Source organism: Haliaeetus leucocephalus, unplaced genomic scaffold, assembly GCF_000737465.1.
Source record: "Haliaeetus leucocephalus isolate CR32 unplaced genomic scaffold, Haliaeetus_leucocephalus-4.0 Scaffold339, whole genome shotgun sequence".
NCBI classification, from domain to species: Eukaryota; Metazoa; Chordata; class Aves; order Accipitriformes; family Accipitridae; genus Haliaeetus; species Haliaeetus leucocephalus.
Window position 1 is genome coordinate 7425011 of NW_010972775.1, and position 22378 is coordinate 7447388.

A 22378-nucleotide genomic window follows, 5' to 3' on the forward strand; every position below is an offset into this window, starting at 1 on the left:
GGCTAAGAAAAGCCTGGTATTTTGGTCCCTCTTGTGGATGCTGGCATACCAATTTCATCTGTAGACAATTTGAGCCTTCAATCTGTAAAATCCTGATTGCATTTCCCTTTTCTTTGACTGGTTGTTTTGGCAGGCAGATAGTATAATTTATCATTGAAGCTGTAAGATTACATTCATAACTTCACAGATTCATTATTTAGATCATTTTGTGGTAGTATCTCGGAAAGTTAGGAATGTCTGGCTCATAGGTTATGCATTAGTTTGGACACTCAGAAGGTTTTCCACATTTTAGATGCAGAGAAGGAGGAGGAACTTCACAAGTAGGACAGGTACCTGGTATGTCACATAATTTTAAAAAGGCTGATCAGACTCTTGCTACAATTAAAGGCCTGCAAAATTTTCAGCCTCCAGACAACTCAAATAGATTTTATGAAGAAAATAAATTATACACTAATAAATCTTTGTGGTTGTCATTGGAACTTTTTTTTCAGTTGTTAGTCACTCAGTGTACGCTCTGGCATAGCATGGACAGAAAGTTACCAGGTAAAGTACAGGTATTAGTGCAAATGGTGAAGTTTTTGCTGTAGGGGAAATGACAGTGCCTTTTTTTCTTTTTTTTTTTTTTAGCTTGTAGACCTGTTCTTTGTACAGTGCTATTAAAGTGGTGTTTTACAAGTAAGAGAGAAAAATGAGATGCCATCAAAGACATCTTTCTTGAAAAAGCTGGCCCAGCTACTATCAGTGCAGTTCCACCACATAAAGCACCTACATTCCAGTGAAGACTCTAGCATCAATGTTTTCTTCATTATTCTACATTGATATTTTGTCCTCTGCAGAATTAGTTTTTGTAGCTGAAGGTTATGACTGTAGAATGTTATTATGCTTATTTATATGTATTAAATGAGACATAAGAGTGAAGCAGGTAATGTGGAAAATGTTGGAGTTTTTTCTTACCACAAACATTTTAGGGTCAGAGAGTAAAGAATGGATTTTGTTACCTTCTCAGCTTATGTAAGTGTACAAATTAATTTCTTCCAAATGCTTGCTACTGTAGTTGGCATTATTCACCATCACTTCTGCCAGCAGTGGGTTTGGAGTTAAATTCACAAAGAGAATGGAAGGAACAGCTTATTTCAGGAAAAACATAGATTCAGGCTAGAATGTGCAGAATCTTCTAAGGTTCACACATACCTTATAACTCGGATGTTCAGAGATGTTTAGTGGCAGTGATTCCAGTGGAAGTCAGTGGAATATAGGAGTAGTCAACAGCTTTGCAAAGTCAGGACTTTAGCCATTAGCTTTCTTATTGTGCCTTTCAGGGGCTGTTTTTTAGGGTCAGAAGTCTCTCTCTGTAGAGGAGTGTGTTTCTACTAAAAGACGAAAGGAGAATTCTGTCATGGAATGGAAGTGGGCATTCCCAGGTGTATGGACTTCGCATGTGTAATTTCCCCAAACAATTCTTTAAGAAGTACTTTAAGCCAAGCCACACTTCAGCAATAAGCATAGATCAGCGATGGGCAGCCACAAATGGTTCAGATAAGCAGCCAAAAGTTCAAATGCTTAAAGAAAGCTTATTCAAACCTCTCGAGTCTGCAAAACTGTGGTGGAAATCTCACAAGAACAGACGTTCTTTGTGAGATTTATTACATGCCTACTTCAGGTCCCAGCTGGAAATACCACGGAACAGTCTTTCCCATTGTATTTTGACATTTCAGCCGTGGCTGGAAATAAGAGGTAAAAGAACTTATCATAACTTTTGAGAACATTGGAACTTTGAAATGGTTGAGTTCAAACTTGGTTACAGCCATAAGAGAAGGCCTGGCCTTTACTTTTCTGAACCCATTTTGCAAACACTTAATGTGTACTGTTGCACATCAGCAAGTACAGATTTCCAGAGGCCTGTCAGAGATCAGTTAGGCACACACTTTCTCTTTCAGCAAGGGATATATCAAACTTCCATGTCCGGATTTATGTGATGCATGGGGCATTACAATATAGCCTTGGTTAATTAGTGAAAAAGCACAGTAACATAAAAATTACAATTGTCTTTGCTGCCAACAGATGTTAAATTTCAGGATTTGATAACTGTGATATATATTTGTGCAGAATTTGACAAGGGTATTCTTTAACCCAGGGAGAGAAAGAGATGAATAGTCACAGCTGAGTTTTAAGAAAAGGACAGGATCTAATTTAGGATTGGTGGAAAGATTTGGGGTTTTCTTATTTTACTGAAACCTTGCAAAGTTTTAATTGATGCAAAATCATGTTAGTTGCCTTCGTTTTCATTAATGGTTTCTGTGGTTCTGAACTGGAAGATTATATCATTAAATTTCCCTAAATATAGCTTCTGCAATACAACATATCTGCACTTAAAAACCTGCAGAGCATATACAGAGTTGTTTGTAGTTGTGTCTCCTTCCCAGGGTGGGCTATATGTAGGTTTACTCCATAAATAACACTTGGCTGCCTTCTCGCCATGTTCTCCCGTCTTGTTTTCCCACAACATATATTTATGTATTTTATGGCCCACCTGTTTCCCCTCCATGGCATTGACCTTCTTGGATTCAGTTACTGCACAGACTGATTCTTTATACATATAATTAATCCCAAGTAATTAAAAAAACCTCCATGTTCCTAAAACAACACAGTTATTGATTTGAGTTATTTTGATAAACAGGTATCAGAGTCCATTGTATGTATGTTACACACACACACACTTTTACCTGCAAAGCTCATGAGTTGTGTAGCTACCATGCGCACACTGGTGGAACAGTAAAGGAAGGAAGGAAAGCAATTCATCCTTAAGAAACAAACCCTTATTTTCTGAAAAGTATATGCTCTGTTATTTGTCTATGAAGTAGATCCAAACATATATTCTGATATCTCCCAGGCTCGATCCTGAGAGAAACAGAAATTTTTACTCACTTCAGTGGGCAAGATTACAGGTTAAAATTCTCTAGCAGCAAAGTGAGACTCATCTTTGTATGTGACTGTCTTTACATTTAGTATTCTATCTTGAGTATAAATAAGAGAATTAACTTAAGTTTCATGGCTTTGTCTTCTACATGATCTTTAACCCCTTTTGATTATAGAGAGTCTGGACAAACTTTTGTGATATTTTTACATGCGTTTGTAGAAAAACAGCTTCCTGTCTCATAATTCTCTTAAGATGTTATGCTGCATTAAAAAGGTAAAGTTCCACCAAACTGCATCCATTAATCAGTAAAGCTGGTGAACCTTACTGAAGTTAGCAACAAAATTGGATTGATGGGAGCAGATAAGATTCTTGCAAACATTTTACATGACTGATTCTTTGACAGCTCTAGTTGCTGGAAAGTTTACTTCTCCTATGGGTCAGAATGGGAAACTGCATTCTCCTGATTTACAGCAAGGGGAGACTCATGGGTGTTTCCTTCCGGCTAACTAGAGCATTCCCCTCTTGCATTTTTGTTTATTCCTCATTGCCATCTCCTCTGTTCATTTGTTTCTCATTTTATGTTTAGAGCACACTTAGAAAAGAAGCCAAAATACAAACAATTCTTAGATGTTAATGAGATTCTGAGGCCAAAATAAAATCTTGGGAAGAAAGAAAAAATGCTGCACATCAGGGAACAAAATCAAAACAGATCAAACACATGCTCTGGATTTCACTCTTCATTAAAAGGAGTAACAGCAATGCTTCTGTAATATCCTCCATTAGAGAACTGTAGCATGCTTCGTAAAAATCAATGCTTTATTCCTCACAATCCTAAAGCATTACCTAACAGGTACAAGTGGGTTTGTTGACCACTCAAATATGGAACCACCAATGAATATTGTAGCTCACGCTTGTCTTTCACTGTTTTTTATTTAAATCTGGATAGCTCACATAAAATCTCCTAGATCCTGAAAAAAAACAAGGGAAAAGAGACCACCACGGAGCTTGTGCAGGTGTTTTGTTATTTTTGATTATCGCTGTTTATTTTCAGTATAAAATGAAAACAAGATAAAATACCCCTTTCCATTGATTTCATGTGGGAATCATATGGAAATACGAGTTTTGCATTCTTTGTGCATAAATTGGTAACTCACTTCATGATTTGCAATGAAACATATAACCAGGAGAGTTTTGAAGGAGGCATTGATAGAAGGGCGGCCAGGACCTGCGGAGATTTCTGTTTCCTTCTCTAGACCTGGTCTCTCCTTGTCACAGTACAGCTGCTTGAGATGAAAATTAACATATAAAAGTCTGCATGGCAGGGAGGAACCTTGCCAGCTAGGGACCAGAGTATCCCAGTTACGTCAGCAGGGCAGGGGCAAACGAGAGTCCAGATTATCAGGCAAGATCACGGTGATGAGGCAGGTCCAAGGGCAAGCTGGGAAATCAATCCACAGCTCAGGTTGAGTGCCAGTAGCCAGGGTTAGACACAGCCCAGTGATCCTGGGGCAGGTCCACGGTAATGAGGCAGGGTCAAGGTCAAGCTGGGAAGTGAGTCCAAGGGTGAGGGATCAACAAGGCCCATGCCCAGGCTGTGGCTGGGGACAGGCACATCTCTGATAAAGCTCAAGCAGGGACTGATGGTCCAGGGCTGAGGTTAAATGGAGACACTGGGCCATGGGCAGGGGTGTGGGCAGAGGCCCCAGTTGAGACTGGTCAAGGCCAGTAAGGCATATTGGTGCACTCAGGCCCTGAGAAGTCCTTACAGTTCCCAAGGGAAGTGATACTTGTTTGTTGTGTGAGCCAGAACAGTGAAGAAGTCCGTTCCCTAACGTTCAGAGAGCATGAGTAATATCTAAGTACCAACAGTGTTACCAATTACATGTAAAGAAAGTAACAGTGCGTATGTAGAAGCAATCATGATCCAGCTGAAGCGTCCAAAAATTCTAAGACCATATTTCAAAACTTTTGTTACCTTGGAAGTGTACCGTGGATCTGCTAGACTAAATACAGGGATAGTTTGACTTCTGATCCAGTACCTACTGTATGCATAGATGCACTCTAAAGGGAAATAATTTAAATCCAGATATCAGAAAGTGTTTTGGCAATACATAAGGATAATTCTGTGTTTCTGACTACATTCTCCCCCCCCCCTTTTTTTTTTTTTTTTTTTTACAAATCAAGGCTGCTCTCAACAGTTTTATGTCCTTTGAAAATCTGCTCCTACTCTTGGAACTGCAGCAGAAGTGAGGTTCTGAAATACAATTCTTAGTTTATTATTGGGAAAACAAAGGTTATATAATCCTTCTAAAATCCCTTCTGAAAGGGATTTTGTCAGAGTAGGTCAAATAATGCTAAAGGGTTTCATGAATGTGTTTCAAATATAGATCTTCATTTTTATTTTTTGCGGTAGTGTAACATTAGGAGGATGATTCATAAAAAACTTTACTATCTTGTGGAGAGTAATTAAGATGATGAAGGTTGAAGTGTGGTAGACAGAAATCCTGCACAAATGGGGATGTTTTACCAGAACTCAATTGGTTGTTGTTTAAAAATTTAATTAAGGCTAGCAATGATGCTGAGACCTGGGAGAAAGGACTCTTGAGTTCTGGTAGATTTCCTGCTGCCTCTTTCTTGTGGTCTGTTGCTCCAGTAATGAGTAGGGCTGGCCATTAGTGAAAGGGAACTGGCACTGTTAAAGGGTTTTTTTGCTCTACCATGCCCTGTGGCTGTGACAAAAATTCAGGCTTCCACTTGCAGTTTTCCAAGTTTGCAGGAACTAGCCTTATTTTCCTGCACTGCTGTTACAGTTGTTTTCTGACAACTATCAGAGCACTGGATTAGGGGTGGGTTTTTATTTTTAGTTTTTAATGGGAATGGAAAGCTTCTGAAACTGAACTCATGAGGGAAGGACCTCAGGAAGAGGAGAAATGGCAGACTCCTTAAATCTAGGGAGGGTGTTCCACAGACTAAGGTTTCTGAGGAATTTCTGCCAATTAAAACAAGACAGTGAAACAAAATATCTTTAATAATAGGACCAGAACAGAGAAGTTGCAGCTTGTGAAAGTTCCTCATGCCATACAATGTTATGTTATGGCAGTTACTATGTATTTAATGCAACAAATCAATGGCACAGAATTGAAAGTAGTGGGTGTGTCAGTTGTGAAAACCAAAGGGAGAGGATTCATTATCCAAACACTCCCTATTCTCTGCCTTGGGCTTTGGAAATCATGGCTTTCACATGGAAGATTTTTACTGAAAGGAAGAAAAAAACATGAAAAACCAAATGCTTAATGCAGAAACATTCAGGTTTAAGTTTGCTTTGTAAATCCTTTGAGGGTAGTTAATCTGTAGTAAAATCTTGCAGCAGAGGGTGGGACAACCCTATACCTTCCCGTTTGGTATTTCCTTTGTTATTTGATATGTAAGCCTAGTTCATGCATAATCATTTAAAACATAAGACTATGGAGATTTTCTGGATGACTTTGTAGACTAAACTTGTTCCCAGCTCTGGCTTGCAAAGGAGAAAAGCAAATTAGATTGTCAAATGAAAATTAGTTAGAAATAAGAAAAGTATTTGCAGAGTATATGCATAGTTCTCTCTGCATAATATAATTGAACATACTTGCCGAGGATAAAATATGAACAACCACAAAATTTATTTCTCTACAGTGGATTTGAAAAGTAGCCATCTTATGGGGCTCAGTTAAACAGTCAGTTTACCTAGGAGTGGACTGTTTGAAATGGGTTTAGTTTAGTTTAGTTTTAGTTCACACAAATGGGAAAATGCTCACTACTAGCACAATTTACATCAAGATTTTGCCAGTTTACTTTGAACAGACCTCTTTAGGCATCAGATCTGGTTTGCTGAGGAGATTAAGTATATTTTACATATCTGTGTGAAAGGGGAAAATTTTGTTGTGCATCACCAACAAAAAAGGTTCATTATGTTACTTACAGGCATCATTTAAGTGAAACTTAATTATTTGATCTTGCAGATGGAGGAAGAAACCATTTCAAACTGAAATGAGCAGTTTTTTCCTATTTCTGTGGAGTACCTAAGCATCTCTTTAAATTCTTAATTTCTAGTTATACCAAATTGTATTTTGTTTGTTAAAAAAATGACTTGTAACAAGTTGAATCACTTTTTTAGTTTTCTGGCAATGCCATTTCAGTAAAGCTTTGCCCTTCTGTTTGAACATCTTGTGAAAGAAGCTAACTTGCTGATAGGAAAAATGTTTTTCTATACTGTATCTGTGGAATAAATATAACATGGCTACATGTTTCACACAAATAACCAGTATTCTTCAGTGCAAGTGAGTGAAGAGTAGTTTGCAACCAACTGTATGTTCAGTCACTGGTCTCTGTTTTCAGAAGATGGATGACTGTATTAGTTAATCCCATTATTAATCAAGCTACTAGTCAACTCTGTGTCTCATTACCAGTTCTCTGAATCATTCTTACTTTTTTTCAATAAAATTTAAAAAAATATTCCAATACAGAGTTACATTTATTCACAAGGAATGTACTGTTCATTGTGGAAGTAATAGACAGTTTCTCCTAACTAGTTACATTGTATGTTAAGAATAAAATCTGAAATGTCAATCAAATGCATCTTTTTCTCCCATATACTACATACTTATTTGTGGTTTTCTTTGCATGTGTAATATAATTGGTTTTAATTGTTTAAATTCAATTATATACATATCTTTCAGCATGCTGCATATGCGGGTTTTTTTTATTTTAATGGTCTAGACATGAAATGTCAAATGCCTTTTAAAAGCAAAAGAAAGAAAGGGAAGATTAAGAAAGAATTGAGCAACAAAACCCCAGTCTAACACAAGAATTGATTATTTCCCTGGCAAGTTTCTGTTTCTTAAATGTCAATAGTTTGATGCTGCCTAGAACAGTGGAACGTTGGAGACTTTCCCACTGAAGTAGATGAAATGACCAAACTGTAATGGCATAAGTGGAATTTATCCTGCATGATTTATGCATGACATGTATACTATATCTGAATATGTGACATAAGAATCTGCATATCACTGTTTATCAAGAGCTTTCAGAATTTAGCAGTGAAAATCTGAGAATGGTGAATGTTAGTTACTGGGAAGTCATATAATTGGAAAGCAACATTGAATTTACATAAACTTCTACATTCACCTCTTCTGCTAATTAACACTTCTGCTAAAAAACTAATTAACAACTTACAGTTGAAACAGGCTGGGCAATAATTAGTGGTAGTTAGAATTATTTGCTGAGGATTTACCTGAATCTTTTGAAAGCACCTGTCAAAAAAATTTATCTTTTTCTACTTTATTGTGCTCTCATACTCTGTCAACTCATTATATGGAAGAGTTCGAGGACGCACTTTGCAGTCATTTTACTACCAATGCCACAGCCCTCAGAGTCTTCCTAGCCCTAGCCTTGTCCTTTTAACCAGTGTAAGAGTTCACCTGGCTGACAGCTTGAATGGTCAGAGCAGAAACTCCTAGAACAATGCAAAGGCTGAAATATGACTGCTGTCTGAAAAGCTGCTTATTGAAATTAGCCCTTCTCAGATCTGTTAATTGGTATGCAAAAAGATGAATAAAATGAAAACTGAAAGAATTTACAGACAGGAAGAAGGAAGGAGAAGTAAGAAAGCTAATTAAAAGCTATAAAAAAACAGATTTCTTTCTTCCCAAATCCTTCAGTTTCTTTCATTTGTGACTGTAAAAGACAGGTACTACTTGTAGTGTATTCAAAAGTATGAAACTGTAAGATAATTTGCTACAGCTGAATTACAAGTTAAAATAATTGACTTTGCATAAATCATTTACTTTTCTTGATTGTTGCTTCTCCTCATTTCATTGTGCGGTCTGGAGGATGGACTAGTGAACGTGTTCTGTCTTTTTCTCCCCAGTGTTCTGCGGAATGTGGTGATGGAGTCCGTACGCGTTCAGTGGTTTGTATGACAAACCATGTCAGCAGTTTGCCTCTGGAAGGCTGTGGCAATAACAGACCCTCTGAAACAACTCCCTGCAATAATGGACCCTGTGCTGGTAAAGTGGAGTGGTTTGCTGGGGGCTGGACACAAGTAAGCTCTATAAGGAATATAAGTATTTCTTTTCTGCTGGTATTTTAATTTTAAAAATGTATTTTTGTGCAATGAAGATGTGTGCTGTATTTCTACATCTCTGTGGAATATTTGGATTTTTTTTTCTCTATTTTGCTGAGTTGATGTTCAATACTTTTCAGCACCTGCTGGTTTTTCACTTCGATGAAAATTAGATTTTGTTCTTCTCTTCATCTGTACCTTCATTTTTATTTCTCATCTACTGACACGGTGTATTTATAAAATGAAAGATAACAGAAAGCTGCTTAGCATATTCGGGTGAATGCTAAAGCAACAGATTCTCACCTTTTAAAGTAGAGCATTTGTGATCATGCATATTTGCAGGGAGATAGATATATTGATACATAGATATATACAGGGAATTTCCAAAAGATAAATAAGACAAAAAAGAATGGCTAAACCCAAAAGTTGGCTTCGGTACTGTTGTGTTGAAATTCATGATAATAGATGAAAAGAACAAAATTTGGTTAGTGGCCTGTATCCTGATGCTCTTTCCTCAAGGTAAACTCTTCCCTGGATCCACATCTCAATAGTCCTTCTCTTCTAAATAAACATTTCTGCTGTCAGGAACAAAGACATTTCAGAAGCTGTCAGCGGCTGCCCAGACATTTACATCCCTTTGTGTAGGCTCTCATACAGCCTAGAGAGCCTTTTGGACTGCTGGTACCAGCACTTCATGGAGTTCTTAGGGAAAAGTGTCTGGGCTGTGCTGTTAACTCACTGCATTTCAGATTCCAGGTGATAAGGAGTTGGAAATTAAACTGGTACAGCTGAGATGGAGATTACAGGGCTACTACTATGCTAATGCTTTCGAGTGGAAGTGATAATTATTTGTACTGTGTAAGAGTAATAACAAAATCATATTTAAAACATACTTAGCTGCAGTTCTAGTAACAGATAAAAATCTGGGTTACTCACACTACTCAGTGCAGGTGAATAGGAACTTTGTATCTGTTCTTGCTACCACAGAGAGAAGCATTCAGTAAAGTCATCCTAACTCTCCCCATTCTGTTGAGAATAAGAAAGTTTCCATCCTTTACAATTTTGTGTTCTTTTAAGCTAATTCACCTTCTTTCTTTGCATGAGATTGAATTGTTTGATGCATACCAAGGGTACAAAGTCTTTGCTGTATGCTATCTAAAAGAAGTATCTGACAGGCAAATCCTGACTTTTAAATACCAAAATGAAAGCAGGCAGTAGACCAGAGCAGGAAGGAGCACTGGTGGATGACCTTATGTATTATACTCTGCTAGAGCTAAGGCTGAATGTTAAGATGCTGTCTTTTGGATGAACCATTAAAAGAGAGCAGTGACAGAGATGCTCAGTGTTAAAGGAAGCATAGTTACGTTATTTCCTGTAGAATTTATTTGGGTGGGTTCATCTCAAGGTTCTTCATTCAGCTCAAGGTTTTTGTGGGTATCTCGTAAAGGGATCATAAATTCCACCCAAAATATAAACAAAGTCGCCACTTTTAATAACATTTGATTGGTTTAGGCTAGAAAAATCCTTTGAAAATCATAGTCCTTTACGCAACGTAGAAACCAATGTGTTGCTGGAATCATTTTCTAAAAACCTTTTTACAAGTGCCAGGAACAGTACTGTGTGTGTATTTAACCTTTAAATGGGCATGTGAGTCAAATTTGCTTTTCAGAACTGGAACCAGCACTGTATCAGATAGATACTTGCAAACATGAAAAGAACACCCTGACAGATCAAGGCATTTTCTAAAAACCACACAGAATGTGGGGTTTGTAAAGCTGCAAAACTGTGCTCTAACCTTATAACCCTCAAAGGTTCAGTGCACCACATACAATCCTGCTTCAGCAAGAAGCAGTAACACTGTTTACGGAGAAAGTAAGTTATGCTTCTCTTCTTATTAGAAAAATAAATACCAGTTTCTTTGTGTAGCTACAGGTAAAACTACACTTTTAGGTTTCTTCAAAAGCCTGACACTTACGGTCATATGTCATCTTCTTCATAAAAATAATTAGAAATATGTTTTGAGTCTGTGGTACCACGTGGAATAAAAGTTCAGAGAAGTACAGTTTTAACTGCTTTTCCTGGTTTTGGCTGGGATAGAGTTATTTTCTTCCTAGTAGCTGGTACAGTGTTATGTTTTGGGTTCAGTATGAGAAGAATGTTGATAACACACTGATGTTTTCAGTTGGTGCTAAGTAATGTTTATACTAAGTCAAGGGTTTTTCAGCTTCTCGTGCCCAGCCAGCAAGAAGGCTGGAGGGGCACAAGAAGTTGGGAGGGTACACAGCCAGGGCAGCTGACCCAAAATGGCCAAAGGGGTATTCCGTACCATGTGACATCATGTCCAGTATATAAACTGGGGGGAGTGGAGGGAATTGCTGCTTGCGGACTAACTGGGCATCGGTCAGCAGGTGGTGAGCAATTGCATTGTGCGTCACTTATTTTATATATTCTAATTATTTTATTATTGTTATTATCATTATAAGTTTCTTCCTTTCTGTTCTACTAAACTGTTCTTATCTCAACCCACGAGTTTTACTTTTTTTTTTCTGATTCTCTCCTCCATCCCACTGGGTGGGGGTGAAGTGAGTGAGCGGCTGCATGGTGCTTAATTACCAGCTGGGGTTAAACTGCAACACTGCTGTAACCATTTTTAAGGTTAAAAATTAAATATGTAGTACCTGACCCTTATAGTCATTAGTCACTTGATTAAGTCATTAATATATCCTTCAGCATTTTCTTGTCCTGGTTCCTAACTGGGACTGCTGGCTACTATGTTAGTAGTACATAAAAATGATAATAACCAAAGGTTTATCTAGGCTACTGTTCTGGTTCTGAGAGATAAAAACCCTACTGTAGGAACTTAAGGAATACTTTACCCTTTTCCTTTCTCTTTAAATCATACATATGCCAGTGATGGAAGGAAAGATACAGTTCATTTTACTGAGGAAAGAACGTGGAAAAGAAATGGATTTTTGATGTTAGTGTCTAGGTATGTGTCCAAGAATAGGGAATAAGCAAAACTTTACAAATTTTCCTGTTTGAATATTCATTTAAAATGCAAGTATGTGTGTGTGTTGTTCTATTTCAGAAACAAATAACGTGGAGAAACATGTTACTTTGGAAACGTGTTGCAGGACATAAGTAGAATAACAAATTCCACCACGTTTTTTTTGTTGTCTGATACAGTGCTCTACTGAATGTGGCAGTGGATCTCAACAGAGAGAAGTCATTTGTGTTAGGAAAACTGAAGGTAATTTTGATGTTTTGAACCCTTATGAATGTTCATATTTGGAAAAACCTCCCAGTCAGCAATCCTGCTACCTCAAACCCTGTGGATCTAAGTGGTTTCATACAGAATGGAGCACAGTAAGTCTATCACACTTTTCTATATCTAGTTTTGTTTGATACATCTTTTTCCATGTATATTGAAAGGGAACACCATTTGGATAAAACTGTTAATCATGAAATTGACTTAATCTTGCACAGGAACAATACTAAAAAGAAAGCATACTCTCTTATACCCAGTGGAACTTAGGAAAGTTAGGAAGTATCTTGACCAGAAGGAGACACTGCATAGTTGTCTTTTCATCACTGATCTCTTCTTCCAAGAATCTTCCTGTTTTATAAAGTTGGTTTGCCCCTTAATGGGACTATGCAGTGCATTTAGAAGTTCTTTTCAGGCCTCTAGTTTCATTACAGTTAGGGAGCATTTAATAATGAATGAGGGATGTATTCGGTTTTTAAAGTCAGTTTTACCATAATATTTTACTGTAAACTCTTCACTCTAATACTTAAAACTTTACTGAGAGAAAACTTACTGTAGAGCTTCATGTATCTTCAGTTTCCCCTGGAAGTGGGTAAGCTAAATTCACCAGTGCCACAAAATCCTTTGGTTTCATCTATCTTTCCATCATTTCCTATACCTGGCAAAGCTTATTGGATTTTTACAAAAAATCAACATTTTTCTCCTAAATGAAAGTCAGAAAGTCCATTGTCATCTTGGAATGAAAAATGGTGTGAAAACTACTAAGATGACATCATATCTAATGCAGTAACTTACACCTTTCCTTGAGCCTTAAATCAAACTCAGAATGACAGCTCTGAAATGTGGAAGCACCTCAGATGCCTTCTGTTTGAGTTTCCTTAGTCAGGAACCTTTGGAAATACCTCATCCACATGACATGAGAGAGAAATTATTTTGGTTTTCCCTTTTACTAAATGCTCAGTTATTTGACTCGCCTACTGGCAGCACTAGAAAGCAGAAAAGAAGGTAGAATGGTTTTAACAAAATAAGTCAGCTGAAGGGAATCCTGATTTTTCTTCCTTAATTGTAGGTAAAGATGTTTATTTGGAAACAACATCCAAGTTAGGTTCATAATAAAGCCGTGTAGATTGAAGTATGTTCTTTCATGTTGCTGGAAATTCTTTGGATTCTTTACTGAGATGTTTGCTAAGTTATTTAACCTAAACTAACCCTTTAGCAAACCTGTTTTCAAATGTGAACCTGCAGGTGTGTAGCCACAACAGATACAGCTGTCCACATCCATAGAATGCAGCAGATAGATTCCTTCTGAAAGTGAAAATAAATGCTCCCTTTCGCAGGCACAGAAGAAACAAGGTGCTAAGACTCAGAATCGGACAGTTATTTTAGAGATCCCTAGTAAGTCCCTACTTTCTAAGAAGTGGTGTCTAAAAATCCTTAAAGTTCTAAGCCTTTGTGACCATCTTCACTGTAGGAACAAATACATATGCTAGCTGAGGTTTCACAAGATCATACTCTTAAGTGTTTTTCAATTCTCCTTCTGATATTGTTACTGTTATCAACAGAGTATGTGGTCTTTCTTACTGTGAGACCTGAAGAGAAAGGATTATGGGGTTAGCTGTGAGCAGAATAGCTGGTTCAAAGGCCCTGTACTAGCTTTTGAACCTGTCCATATCTTTAGCAGACTTTTTAATACGACCTAGTATAAATGGTGTGGCCTCTCAGTCATGGAGTTTAAATGGCTGGCTAATGCAGAATGCTGGCTTTTGTGTAGTGTGTTGTATGTAACATCTAAATTCTGTCTTCATTCCATTTTAAGTCCTTAAGATATCTACAAACCTGAACTTATTGTTGGATGTGGGATAATTACAATATTCTATACAGGCATGTAATGAGTAATTATACAAAAACCGCAAGTGTTCCATTACTGTCTCCAGGGGGCTATGTCTTTTCTAAAGTGGAAAAAGGTTGTACTTAAAGATGAAAGAGCAATTTAAGAATATGTTATTGAGAATATTTTAGTTAGTTTGCTACAATATGATTTTATGATAGCGATAAGTTGGTTTTGCGATGTTAGGAAAAGAAATAATTGTGCCAAAAAAGTCAGAAAGGATACATTCTTACTAGTTTGGGGCTATTAAGGTTTTAATCATTAGAAATGACACAGGTTTAATTAAGTTTATGAGCATTTAGGTCAAATTGGACAGTGAGCCAGATCTCAAAGACCTCACTCAGGCAAAATTCTTGAAGTCAACAGGGGATTTGCTTCAGTATGGGCAGAAATGTGTAATAATTGGCTTTAAAAATACCATGACAAGCAAGTACAAAAGTCTCTGGCTTCATAACAGACTTTCAAGGAGCACAGAAATATTTTCTTTAGAAATTCAAAGAAACCTATGCTTAGTAAAATTGTTGTGCTGCAAGAAGTGAAAAATAATTGAGTGCTAGAAAAAAGACAATTAAAATTATTCCTGATTGTATATAAATGGAGGCAAGAGGGTAGTGCAGTCAAGTAGTAAAGTTCAGTTCAGGAAGTTCTTAAAGTAAGAAACATGAATGCTGTGGAAAGAGTAGATTTGGGAGATACGTATAAATAATCAGAGAAGAACAAGACTAATTAGACGAGCAAGAAGCTAACTAATAAATTCAGAAAGAGAAATATTCTAGCGTGCTTTCAGTTATGCAGTGTCTACCATGTTTACTTGTCCAGTTGTTGCCCCTGTGGTCAAAAATGTTTTTGAACCTTTAATGAAATTGCACCTGTATGTTAAGGACTTTATAGTTGGAGAACAAAAAGCAACAGAAGTGGTGAAGTTGATAAAAGGCTACAGCAATACCTGGGTCTGGCTTCAAGGTTCCCATTTTTTTTTCTTTTTGTATTTGCACATCTCATATGGTCTTCATGAACTTCAGCTTTTGTGTTCCAGTGTTCCAAATCCTGTGAAGGAGGATTTCGGGTTCGAGAGGTACGGTGTCTATCAGATGACATGACAGCCAGTACTCAGTGTGATCCACAGCTTAAACCTGAAGAAAAAGAACCATGTAACACACAAGATTGTATCCCTGAAATAGGTAAGGAAGAGGAAGCTTCTGTTTTAACTCCATCTAGTGGAGAAAGTATTTAATAATTTTGTAGAGGTTTTAGAGTATATTTTCTTTATCAAGTTCAGGGTTTTATTTTTAAACAAAATACAGCTCTTCTCTATGGTGTAAAAGTAGGTTTTCATTTCTGATGAAAAACGTTTTCCTTGTAACATGTAAGAAACTGGCTTACTTTTAAAGTTGCTGAGAATGTGAGAAATCTGCTTCTGTGAAAATGGTACATATAGGGTGGTATGCAGCCTCTTTGCCAAGAGAAACCTTTGAGAATGCAGTCTTTAAAACAAAAAAAGGATCATGTGTGATATACTGTATTTGGTAACAGGTTCTGTAAGACCCAATAACGTTAAACTAAGACATTAAGGGCAATTAAGCAGTTTCCTTTTATATATAGTAAATATACACATATACATAATTTGGCATTGGAATTAGTCATTCATCTCATACAGACTTGATTTTAATAGTAATGAGAATGACTAAGGAAAGGAAGATGCAAGTATTTAGGACCAGTTTTAACTCTTACATACTACAACAATTTTCATTTGAGAATTATTCTTCGACATAATTTAAGATAACTATATAAAAACCCTGGTATACCAATATTATTAAAAAGTTTTTATTGTATTTGTGTTGTTATTTCTTTATTTAAAACAGATTGGTACAGGATTGCTCATTTTTACATCTGTTATTAGTGTTGTTGTCATTCAGTCTTTTTCTTAACACCTCAGTTTCTGTGATTACATACATGATCATATGAAAATTGTAGTTGTCACTTAAAAGAGTATTTCTAACCCTGTTGGTTGTAAAGGAAAACTTCAAAATGTGAACAAACCACATCCTAACAGCTTAGAAAAATGGGAAATTTTAAGTACATGAATTTTTGTCTTTTTTAATCTAGTTATTTTAAACCATTTGTAAGGAGGGAGATGGTTTACTATTTTCCAGTATTTAGATTCATCAGTACTTGAAAATAACATTTGCGGGTTCTGGTGCCATCTGTACACTGCCACAAGAGATTAGTTCCTGGGAAGCTAAAAATGAAGTGGATGGGTACCTGAGTGAAGAATACTTTCCTATCAGCTTTATTCAAGACAAATTTTGTGTTTAAAAAAACTAGCAACAACACCCCCCCCTTCCCCCCAACCCACAACAGTGTAAATGGGGATAGGTACATTTCTTCCACAGTTTTATTGATCTTTATGTTAAATGTAGAAAATCCCAAATAATCTAACTTATTTGCATAGGTAGCCTATTCTAACCTGACAATGAATGTTTAAATACAGGTCCAAGGGATTTTACATGATAAAAAGAAAGGGGATTGGTTATTTGTTGCTCTAATACTGTTTTCTTCAGTTTCTTTTCTCTCCCTTTTTCTCCACAGATGAGAACTGCAAAGATAAATACTACAATTGCAATGTGGTGGTTCAGGCCCGGCTCTGTGTCTACACCTATTACAAAACAGCCTGTTGTGCGTCCTGTACGCGTGTGGCAAACAGACAATCGGGGTTTCTAGGACGTAGATAACAAATACTCTTCGACTTAAAGCGGCAATGTCAGTCTTTGGATGGAGCTTGAACAGAGTTACTGTTTTGACTACAGCAGGTTTTAGCTTCTTAGAGATGTTCTTTTATATTGCTGAGTACATCAAGACTATGGTTAAATCTCACACCCTTTCAGTTACAGTTATCGTGCAGTTAACTTCTTTAAAATGTTTGTTGTGAAACCATGATCTTTCTAAAGCATTAATTTTTAATGATACTATTCTTTGCACCTGCTCATCAGATAATTATTTAAAGAACATACCAGCCATAGTATTGTGAAATTAATGAAAACTAAATCAATCACAGGCAATTACTGGAGATATTTGACCAGTATGGATGCAGCTGCTGCATTATTTTCTGAGTGCTTACTCTTACTCGGTATTTTGGACTGCCTTAAATTAGATGACTAAATCAATGAAACATGGACAAGACCCATTTATCATCACTATCTTAGCACTCGAACGTGTATTTTTAATTACTTCAGTCCATTCATAATAAATTAGAGTCACTGTTAAGCTATCTCAGTTGTACTTTGAACTAACTTCCTGTCCTCAGGCAGCAAACATATATACACTTGACTGCCAAAAAGTGCCTTTATATTTAATTCATAAACTCTTGAAGTTACACTTTTGTAATTTTGTATGGATTTTAAAATATATTACCTACCAGAGTGCCACTAGTATCTAGCCTTTTAAGTCTTCAACAACTGCAGCTGTCAGTGAGACAGATTTACCAGAAAGGTGAAGAGCCTTTGCTGGTATAAAAAAAGTGATTGTTGCCATTGGCAAGGTCTCTTTCCTGTAGGGCAGTTATTTCAGTGAACTGGTATCTTGCCTAATGTCTTGTCTCTGCACTATTGCTTAACAACTACCGTACCAAAGTACTTTGTCCAGACCTAGTCTGGCTATGTCACCAGTTTCTGAAACAACCACCAAAGGATGCAGGCCTCTGCTTTATAGTAGTCTGTTACTCTTAGTATCAGGCAGCAGTATGAGTGTAGTAGCTGAGTATCTGTAAAAAGGAGATCTTAGCTATTGACATTCTTCAGGTTTTGATCAGTTATTACAACATACTTCTCTTTTTTTAGTCAATGTTTCATCCCGCAGATCTGTTCATACCACTCCTTTTCTACTACTCAAGAAAGACTCCAGACTTAGAGCTGAATTTAGGTGGTGATTTTTCATTTCTGCAATTACTGTACTCAACCCTGGGACTTGCTAAAGGCAAGTAGAATGTGCTATGCAGTGCAGATGAAAGCTTTTGCGTAATCTGCACATTCTCTAGCCTTTACCTGAGAGGTCTTTCAAATGTGTAAATAAGGCTGAGGGAAAAAAATGAACACCTCTGCTTATTCAGCTGTTTATTACAGCATATTGCTTGTAAATTAGTGATACCCAACTGTGCATCTATTTCTAAGGTGCCTGTTGTCTGAGTTGAAAAACTGTTTTAATAATCTATGTTAAGTCACTCCCAGTGATGTGATACAACAGTGATTAAGGTGTCCTGCTACTGATGAAGAGCCATGTTTGAGCCTCATTGTGTATTCTTTTCTTCTTACTGCTTTGGTGGAGAGGATGTGGAAGAGAGAATGGGGCACTGGGAGGCAAAGGTTGCTGAGTGTGGTATTAGTCACATCAGTTCATGTGCTGGAAGCCACCGGAAGGTGGAATTCCTGTAGGCTAAAAGCTGCCTTGGATTAAGACAAACCTTAGATTTTTTGATTCAGTCACTTGTGAAAAATATATTTGGAAATGATGAACTACTACTGTTTGGCTAAGTGAAATGAAGAAGTGTTTTCCCTAAAATTTGAAGCTACTCTTTGTGACTATAAACTAATAATGTCATTGGCTGTTTCTGTACACCTTGATTTGGGCTTTTTCTCTGTAATCAATTGATATAAAGCTGTTAGAAACAGAAGTGCTAATTAGAAAACCTTTCATTTGAGTTCATGAATCTTTCACAATCCTATTCCCCTGCATTATGAAGATTTATACATGAAGATAACTTACAGATTTGTGATCATACTATATTCCTTAGATTCTTGACCAAAGAATGGTATGGAGAAAGTGCAGCATAAACAACTCTGGAATCCAGTATTTGTAAATACAGTTTTTAATCTGGATATCTCATTGCAGCAAATCTTGACATACAGTATATAATTTTTGCTGTTGTCTCTTTTGTCCCAAGGAAGTGTATCCTGTCAGCTTGAGGGAATACCTGTTCCACAAAAAGGCTTTCTGAAAACCACAAGGCGAATGAAATGCAGAGAGGTAATCAGGTTTGGAGTCAGTTCATAGAAAATAACCTGCTCGCACACACTTTTGGCCGTGAGACAGTCAGTGACTCAGCATATAGACAGGTGATTCTGGTCTTTTATAAAATATGTTATTCTGCTCTGGAATATATGGCCATTGGGTTATTTTACAAGGATTATCATCTTGTAGGCTCCATTAAGCTGCCACTAAAGGAGCTAAATATCAAAGAATATATACATACACATAGCAATGTAACCCTGTATTACACCTATATAGAGGTATACAGCTTTGTGAATTGAACACAGTGAGTTATGGTTATACAAATTGTACTTTAGTAAAGGGACAGTTTTCAGATGTACCAGATAAAACAAAAAAGATTGATTCATCTAATTAAACATCTAATGATAAAGAAACTGCCAGAATGTTGCTGAACTTAATCATTTATCATCTCTTCTTTTGTGTCAGCATAATCAAAATAGTTGTTCCTGCAAAATGAAGTAATGAACCCTTCTTTTCAGCACTTCAGTGTACTAATATTATTTACACAAAGTAAGTGCTATGCTAAGATTTCACCATCACACAAAGTGCACTTTTGAAATTGTGACTATAGGAAGTGTTTGTTTTAATAGAGCAGTGCACCAGTTTAGGATGATGCCTGCAAAGGGCCTGATTTTACTTTCACTGTAAATCAGAGGTGGCCTTAATGAATGCAGTAGACTTAGAGCAGGTGTAGAACCAATGTAAGTAAGAAATGATGCAGGCTTCTGAGTTTGAATGCTTTAATTTCTTTTTCTGATATTTTAACATTGGTCAAAAGCCTGCAGAATGGTGGAAAAAAATGCTTCCTTGCCTTAAAGATTTTCACCTTACACAATCCAGTAAGACCAGAGTAAGTGTAGGAAGATTGCTGTAGATTGTTGATTTAAAGAGTCTAAGCAGCCTAAGTGCTTATAGGGGTAAAATCAGCATACAGCTTTCATGTCTTGCAGACGTGCAGCTGGCCAAAATCGGCTTGATCCAGAGCAGGCTGTGTGTCTCAAAGTACTTTCCTTCTGGAATTGAGGACTGCTGGTGCAGTTGTTCATCAAGTTATCAAGGGTCCATCAGGGTTTGCTAGCTCCTGCGCGATGTCAGATCCAAGCATATGTAGGTTGAATTGAGTATAGCACTTGCATGCCAAGTTTGAGAGCCCTTACTAGCAGCACTGAATTCATGGGGTTCTCCCTTTCTCTCACTAGCTGAGAAAACTGAAGAAGATGCCGTGGAAACATGAGGGTTGCTCCTGTGAGAATGACCTTTGTCTGACTTGGCCAGCAATGAGACAGAGTTAATATTTGCTTTAGTGTCTCTGACCTTCAGTCCCTAGGGCTCTGAATTAGAAAAGGGCTTGTTAGCAGGCAGTCAAGTGCTGGGGAGTGCAGTGCAGGAGACGGGTGTTCTTGCAAGCCTGCTAGCCTTGAAGTCCAGCTGTAGTGTATGCCCACTGGCTCGATGCAGGACTACCTCAGTATCCCTGCACAGGGAACTAGTGTCGTCCTCATTACACACATAATCTATTTTCTTTTTTTCCCCAATACTTCAGCAAATGGAGAACTTTCTGCATGAATAAAGCAGTGTTTAACATTAATGTTGTTGGTTAGATCCCACTTTCATGACAATATGGTGTAGTTCAGAGTTTGGTTCTTTTATACAGAAAAAAGGCAATGTGTTGCAGAGCATGTTAAGTTAATGACATGTTAATGCAAAGACATATTTTAGGTTACTTGTTCATAGACTTGATAAAAGTGGTCAGTATAGCTGTGACTCAAGTACATGAAACTCATGGAACAGAAGACCACATGGGGCAGCAGTATTGCCAGGACCTTGCTACTTACTTGTCTTATGTCTGAGTCCTAGAAGGCACCAATGGTCACCACTGAGGGGGGAAGGAGGTAGGTGCTGGAAACGGCTTATGGCTAGTAAAGGGGAGGTTATGCCTTCCTGAAGGAAATACTTTGCTTCCACTTTTTATAATCTATACCACCGTAAGTAGTAAAATATGCTTTCTGGGGCTTTGCTTTTCTTCATCCTCATGCTGATGTGTCTCCCTTTTACACCCACAAGTGTCCTCCTCTTCCTCTTATCTCACCTCCCTCCTTTTGTCCTTTGGATGACAATATTCAATTTTGCCAGAATCACTCAAAATCCTGAACTGGCCATTTGGTTGGTAAGAATCTGTGTTAGAAATAAGTCCAGGTATTAAGAGAGCTATATTCCTGCCAGTCCAGTGATATTTTTTTGTGTGTGTGTGTCCATGTTGGCTAGTTTTAAATGCATAGTATTAAAGTACCTACTGAATTAATTCCTGTGCAATGAACCTGTGATTGAACAGCTGTTGAAGTATGTAGTGGCCCCTCATTCTCACATCTAACATCTACTGCATAAAAAAAAGAAATTTATCCTCTTCACACTCAGAAAGGAAAAACTGTGTGTCTACCTGGTTTTCTTGAAACTTACACTTACTGTCTTCAGCTTCTTAAGAGCTGTTCTGTCTGTTGGGCAGATAATTCATGTACATGTCTGTAACTGGAACGCAAAACATGAAATTTTGAACACTGAAAAGAAAAATTCCTTTATTCCTAAGCTTACAGAGTGTGCTTGGGGGGGATACATTAGCTGTTGTTTAGAAAATGGAGTAAAATAATTATTTCTATATCAGAAATGAAAAATCATCCACTAAGCATTTTCAATATATTTTAAAGCAAACTTGTTATCATTATAACCTCTCAGTAGTGTGGGTGAAATTCAGACCTGGTGAAAGGGAGAAAATTCCGTTTAGGAGAACTCACACCAGACCTGAACTCAGCTCTTTGCTTCTCAGCTTTTAGCAACCAGACAATTTTAAGAATGCGAGTTCCCAATCTTCTATATTCCTATTTACTATAATGGGTTATAGATATCTACCACTATATCTGGAGAGGAGGGGAGCTTAATTTTAAGAAATCATTGATCTTCCAGCAACAGTCTGTCATTGCTACTTGCCCTGAACTGTTTTGTCCATGGTGTATTTGGGTCTCGTGAGACCAGTGGCCTTGGCAGGGGTTGGGTACGTAGGAGCTTGTGAAGTCCCATTGTAGTCACTCAGGATCTACATAGAGGATCAGGAAGAAATGGAGACAAAAGAAACCCTAACTTTTTTAATATGTATAAAATTGTCTACTTGAC

At 37.3% G+C, this 22378-nt stretch overlaps 1 protein-coding gene across 2 annotated transcripts in view; it reads left to right on the top strand.

The window, feature by feature from the left end:
- Positions 1-17027, top strand: part of THSD4 (thrombospondin, type I, domain containing 4) — a 305910-nt gene extending 288883 nt beyond the window's left edge. For both annotated transcript variants that reach the window (XM_010571751.1, XM_010571752.1), the window contains 4 exons: positions 8823-8996; positions 12204-12383; positions 15207-15351; positions 16760-17027. In XM_010571751.1, the coding sequence (XP_010570053.1) occupies positions 8823-8996; positions 12204-12383; positions 15207-15351; positions 16760-16902 (642 nt within the window). In that variant the 3' untranslated portion in view covers positions 16903-17027. The remainder of the gene's footprint in view (positions 1-8822; positions 8997-12203; positions 12384-15206; positions 15352-16759) is intronic.
- Positions 17028-22378: the final 5351 nt, after the last annotated feature.